This window comes from Pseudoliparis swirei, chromosome 7, assembly GCF_029220125.1.
Source record: "Pseudoliparis swirei isolate HS2019 ecotype Mariana Trench chromosome 7, NWPU_hadal_v1, whole genome shotgun sequence".
Taxonomy (NCBI): Eukaryota; Metazoa; Chordata; class Actinopteri; order Perciformes; family Liparidae; genus Pseudoliparis; species Pseudoliparis swirei.
In genome coordinates this window covers 25,847,631-25,853,784 of record NC_079394.1, presented here as the reverse complement: position 1 = coordinate 25,853,784, position 6,154 = coordinate 25,847,631, and the positions used below count along the sequence as shown (strand labels likewise).

The following is a 6,154-nucleotide window of genomic DNA, read 5'->3' as shown; positions in this document are numbered from 1 at the left end:
TCGTCCTCTGAGGCGGTGGCATGGGAACCTCTGGTGAAAGGTGCAGTTGACGAGAGGAACGTGATTTATTGGGGGGTAATTTGGGCTGCAAGATAAAACTACAGATACGTATAAATCATATTTATGTCAACATGAAATGTTTTACGAAGTCATTGACTTCAAAAGGGCGAGGAATTAATGGAAACAGTGTCTTTCAATGCATTTAATGAGCAGAGTATTCTGAATATTAAACATAATTAGTGTATGTTGCATGTGTGTGTTGGAGAGTCTTCTGACATGAAGGAGAGCAGCTGTGGAGTGAGGGCATCTGTTGAGCTAGATCTCTTTTGATACCATCACCGCTGCGACCTTTGTGTCCACAATAGACTGCACCTTTTTAATGTCACCTGTCCAATGAGTTATCACCCTTCCTCGTGCGTTGGCCCCCGCTCGCCGAAACTTTCTCACACAAGTCGAAACAGGCTTTACGAGCTAAACAGACTGACTCACATGCCCCCCCCAGCTGGACCGCGCCGTATGAAGAGGTGCTAGTTATCTCCCAGATTTTAATTGACAGCAAACTATTTCAGAAATAAATCACCCTGTTAGATTCAGGGGTTTCTTCTAAACTGTTTATGTCAGGAATGTTGTGGAAAGCACATTTGCCAAATTCGATACTGCCTAATAACGGATAACTGTACACTGTTAACTGAAGCTTTACTATTGAGTAATATGAGATGTGCAAATGTCATACATATTGTTTTATCAGATTGTTTTGGGGAATAATGATCTCTTTATTTCACTTGTTTTATAACCTTTCCAAAAAGCTAGTCTGGTTGAGACAGTCGTGTTGTTTGACAGAACACATTAATATGAGGATAGCAAAGACCTAATCTATTCTTTGAATCAAAAGACAAAATCTTTTTTCAGATTAATAAATTTTAAAAAATCATCTGACAGAATGGAAGAAAAAAAACAAGGTTATCATTTCTGACTCCACTTGTGTTACAGTGTGACTGCAGGCATCTTGCTTTGAGAGTCATCCCCTTGAAGTGCCCGTATCTTGAATTTAATTAGAAACTAAAACATAGCAGGAAGTTCACCCTGAAGTTTGAAATAGATACCGAAGCTGATACAACTCTGCTCTGCTTCAAAGCCTGCAACATCATTCTAACTGGGGTTCCATAGTGATGCTGACGTTCACAGTCCATTTTCTTTATTTTCATTGGTCAAACCACACTCAAAGAAATGACTCATTGGATGAACTCAATTAAAGTGTTGGCAGGTTTTCCATCCAATAATTATATGCAACTCCAACTCAAATTAAGCACATCAGTGCAATAAAATGTAATTAAGTTAGTCCAACTCATTTGTATCAAATACATCTAAAATAAAATAACGATATTCATTAAATTAAATTAATTTGTGTTTGTCCAACTCAAAATATAAATTGGAAATTAAATATTCTATACCATTAGGGCAGGCACGTGCACAGACATTTTAGGGGGCAGGTGCTCAAACCAAAAAAAAGGGCACCCATTGGCAAAATGATTTTTCTATTGATCACTGTAACTTGAAGTGAACAAGTAATTGGTTGTTACGAAACACCTGAAACGCATTGTGTCGTGAGAAGACATGAGAGCTGAAGACATGAGCGCCGCGGAGCATGTCGAGGCGAAATTCTCACAAGAACTCAAATAAATGCCCCGACAGATATCCAAACACATTTGGGGGGAATTGATGACAGAGAGAGTAAGTGTTATCCTTAAATACTGATTAATGAAGAAAAAATGTGTTTACGTCCCTGGGAAATAAATCTTGAGCCGGAGATGTGCCAGTTGTCGATTTACAATATTCTATTTCTGATGTTCAGTTGTGTCTATTCCCCAAGACATGTGGCATAATAGGCTGCCCGAACTCAAAGAAGAAGAACAACTCGTGTTGTCATTTAATTTCTGGATATATTGTACTTGTGTGATACTGGGTATTGACTCTGTGCAGGTGTGTCTACATACAGATGTTCCAGATGTGTGTGTGTGTGTGTGTGTGTGTGTGTGTGTGTGTGTGTGTGTGTGTGTGTGTGTGTGTGTGTGTGTGTGTACGTCTGGGTCGGCGAAATGAGGTGACCTCTTTGTATGTATTGTTTATGTATTTAATGTCCTGTACTCTAGTGTATACAGTGGGAGGGGTGGGGGAGTGGGTTTGTTATCTGATATTTCAACAAAAGGATGATAATAAACAATGGAAATATCAGTTCATGTTTACTGTGTTATGTACCTGTTAATATTTCCAAATAAAATAATACATTATTTGTTTAAAGAAGAAGAACAAATGGACTGAAGACTTTACGAAAAAGGTAATGGAAAGTAATCATTTGACCTCTCTAACAGTTTCAAGAAGTTGAGAGGGGAAACGTATCTGTCAAATAAATGAAGTTTAGTCGGAAGACCATACACCTGCAAGCCCGCGTCATCTATTTCTCATCCATCTGCCAAGTACAATCTGGTGCAGTGCATCAAATGGTGACATTTGTTTTAACTACATGGTCCTTCTGAAATAATAAGATTATAATATATAATATAATATATTTCATCTAGCATACAGTTTGGCTTTACAGCTCATACAGCTACTGAATAGCAACAGATAACTGAGAAATAATAATACTTATAATAATACGACTAATACAAATAATAATAATAATAACTCGTATGAATCAAATATATATTTAAAAAATATGGGGGAAATAAATAATGCCTCTGTATTGCTCAATCGCACGCACGTACGTACGCACGCACGTCAATGCCATGGAAACCGGACCGAGGCTATTTAAGGCCGCGGACGTTCTGATTCGGCCCTTTGCACTTTGGACTTTGACGCGAGCGGACCTCACCTGTGAACCCTCCTGTGAACCCAGACCTGTGAAGGAAACTCTGAGACTTTTGCACTGCTTGACTCTTTTTGTTGGAAACAAAACTTGTTGTCTTACAGAACTCCACCAGATCCGGACTACGAGAGACCCGAGACCCCGAGGAAGGCCCTCCGACGACCGAGAGCCGAGGACGAGCCCCTGCTGAAGCGACCGGGCTGTGATTTGGACTAAGGTAAGACCATTTCTACATTTAATTTAGCATTTTTATTATTAACGTATCCCCTTAAATCCATAAAAGTGTTCTCAGTTTAGAAATCAGTGAAACCTTTTGAGTTTTAACGTTTATAATGTTGACAGGAAATTTTGTGAAAACATATTTTGTGAAAAGTGACGCTCGGTCGATGATTCGTCGTGTAAAATGAGATTTGCGGTGCAGAATGTCTTGAAAATATCAGGAGATGTGCGGAATGTGTTGACAATAAGTGCAACGCCTCGAAACCCCTTTTATTTTAGGTTTAAGGCATCAAAACGTCTAACTTTAACTTTGAAATTACAGAAAAAAGATGGCGCCTTTACCATTTTTACAGAATTCTCAAATGTACTCTGTAAAATGCATAAACTCGGCACCATGGTAACCATCGGGAACGCGCGGGCCGCCTGACCTGAGCTGCGCGTGACCCTGAGCTGCTCTGTCGTGACCGTTGAAACGGGCCTTATTGTACACACGTCTGCTCCTTTTACTTTATCATATGAAAGTGATGTATTTAACATTAAAATGCTCTGTGCTCGTTGTCGCGGTGCTTTGTTTGTTAAGTAGAGTTAACTGATGGGAGTGCACGAGCGCGCGCTGCCTCCAGCATCTCGTCCTCGCGCTCTGAGATGCACCTCGTGAAGTGGAGAATGAGTGAGATCTGTAGCCGTAGACCATAAAGTTCGCATGGACCTGTTTTTGGGGCCCTTAACTCAGAGCTATCGGTCCAAAACGTTCGAGCTTGAGCCCTCTGGTTGACCGGAGCTGTGAGGCTAACTCCTCGAGCTGTTGACCGCTAGCTGAAAGTTATCCTTGAATCTCGTTCTAGTGACTGACTTCCTCTCCCGCGGACCTCCGAGAAGCCGGAGAATGGAGGACCACCCGTACGCGCTGCGCGGAGGTAAGTTTTATATTTATATTTAGCATTTTTGTTATTGGTTCTTACCTTAAAACCATTTAAAACGTTCTCAGTTGAGAAATCAGTGAAACCTTTTGAGTTTATAGTTGAACAGTTCACAATGTCAAGGGGCCTGTTTGAAAAATACAGATGTGGTGGAGGTTTCTCCGTGTAAAATGATTATTTGAGGACCGGAATGTCTTAAAAGTCGCTGGATATCTGTGGTATGTGTTAACTATTAGTGTCGGGGATTTAAAACAGTGTTATTTTATTTAGAGGCTATCAAATATGACAGATTTTACCTTGACATTTCTGAAAAAAGATATTCTTAATACTGAAATAGAATCATGTGTCAGTGTGACGTCATCGCACCAGGTGTGTTAGAGACGCATCTGATTGTGAGAATGAGTTGGTTTGTTTTGACTGTTTGACTGAAACGTCACTTATTCAACAAACATCTGCCCCTTTTACTCAATACTATCCCATGAACTATTTCTTTAACAATTAACCCTCCTGTCGCACAATGAAAGGTTTATAAAGGGGAAAGTGAGAAGATATGAAACATTGTTTAGTCTGGAAGGTGTGGCTCATGAGTCTAAACAGTTGTATATTGACCTGCTAACTGATAGATTAGCAGCTGGAATCTGAATCTATTATTGCTCAATGTAATCCAGAACTATTTTATTGAATGAAGAATCCTGTTTCAATGTTTCCCTGCAGCTGGCGACTTCGTTGGAGCTCCACCGCCCCCCCCTCCCAGCCCCCCGGCGGCAGCCATCGGAATCGACTACGGAGGTAAGAAATCAGAGCAACGCACAATTAAAGGTTTATATAGGGGGAAAGTGAGAAGATATGAAACATTGTTTAGTCTGGAAGGTGTGGCTCACGAGTCTAAACAGTTGTATATTGACCTGCTAACTGATAGATCAGCAGCTGGAATCTGAATCTATTATTGCTCAATGTAATCCAGAACTATTTTATTGAATCCTTAAATGTTTCCCTCCAGCTGGCGGAGACTACGATGGAGCTCCTGGCCTCCCTACGGCCATCAGGTTAGTCCAGGAAGATAACATGGCGGACATTAGGCTTCATAATGCGCGTGTCTCTTTGTTGCGTGTCTTTGCCCTTTTAACACCAGACGAGCTCCGGCGCCGACTCCGACACCCAGACATCCGCCGCCGGTTCCGCCAGCTCCGCGCCATCCGCCGACTCCGCCAGGGACTGGCCCGCAGGTAAGTTATCAGGTTAGTGATACACTTGTCCCTTTAAACTTTCACTACACTGTTTAAAGTCCTGTTATTGGTTTGTATGAGCACTTTATTTTATATTCTACTGTCAATGTAATGTTACAATTCTTGCACTTTGCTGATTGTTTAATGTTATTGTCTAATGTTGCACCACCCGCCATGACACATTCCTTGTATGTGAAAATATAGTTTACAATAGATAAATAGATGGATAGACAGACAGACAGACAGATAGATAGACAGATAGACGGATGGATAGAGCGATGAACAGATCCCCCAGCCCCCCAGAAACCAGAAGAGTCTCCCAGGAGCAGCAGGAAGAGGAGGAGCCCGACTGCCCGGCAGGACCGATAAAGTTCCAGACAGCCTTCCCTCGCGCCTGGCGGGGGAAGGCTGGTTGGCCTGGTTCTACTTTTTTATTTAGGTATCGATTGCTGTGACACGGAAGAGTCTACCGGGATCTCCTTAACGACGACGAAGAAGATGACGAGGGAGGACCACATGAGAAGGATGAAGGACCACCCAGCCCCCCGACACCGCCCGCCCCGCCCACACAGGAAGCAGCTGTGAAGAAGACGGACACTTCAGCCTGAACGAGACTTAATAATCCTTTCATTTGTCCCATGGAATACTGTACGTTCATGTTAACTGTGTACAGTATTTAGATTATTTCCTGATTTTAATAAATACATGTACAACAACATCTAAATATGTCTTTTTACTGTTATGATGTTCATATTGGGTTATAAATCAACTTTAATGGTTGAGACTTATGCACTACAATGTTATAGTTTATATATTTACTTATTGTGTTGATTCTTAATAATTGTCTAATATATTGTTAGTTTACACCAGTGCTCATTTTTCATCTTCATAACGGTTAAACGATAATATTTTTGTTTTGTGTTTTG

At 41.1% G+C, this 6,154-nt stretch overlaps 1 protein-coding gene across 2 annotated transcripts; it reads left to right on the top strand.

Annotated features, from left to right (window-relative positions):
• Positions 1-2,818: 2,818 nt before the first annotated feature.
• LOC130196890 (uncharacterized) lies at positions 2,819-5,952 on the top strand. Of its 2 annotated transcripts, XM_056419293.1 has the most exons (5): positions 2,819-3,080; positions 3,928-3,999; positions 4,717-4,791; positions 5,003-5,048; positions 5,135-5,952. In XM_056419293.1, exons 2-5 carry the CDS (start codon positions 3,969-3,971, stop codon positions 5,283-5,285), a joined length of 303 nt encoding a protein of 100 aa, XP_056275268.1. In that variant the 5' UTR covers positions 2,819-3,080; positions 3,928-3,968; the 3' UTR covers positions 5,286-5,952. The 2 variants fall into 2 exon arrangements, with proteins under 2 accessions (XP_056275268.1, XP_056275267.1); XM_056419292.1 differs by having other exon boundaries at positions 2,822-3,080; positions 5,003-5,952.
• The last annotated feature ends 202 nt before the right edge of the window (positions 5,953-6,154 follow it).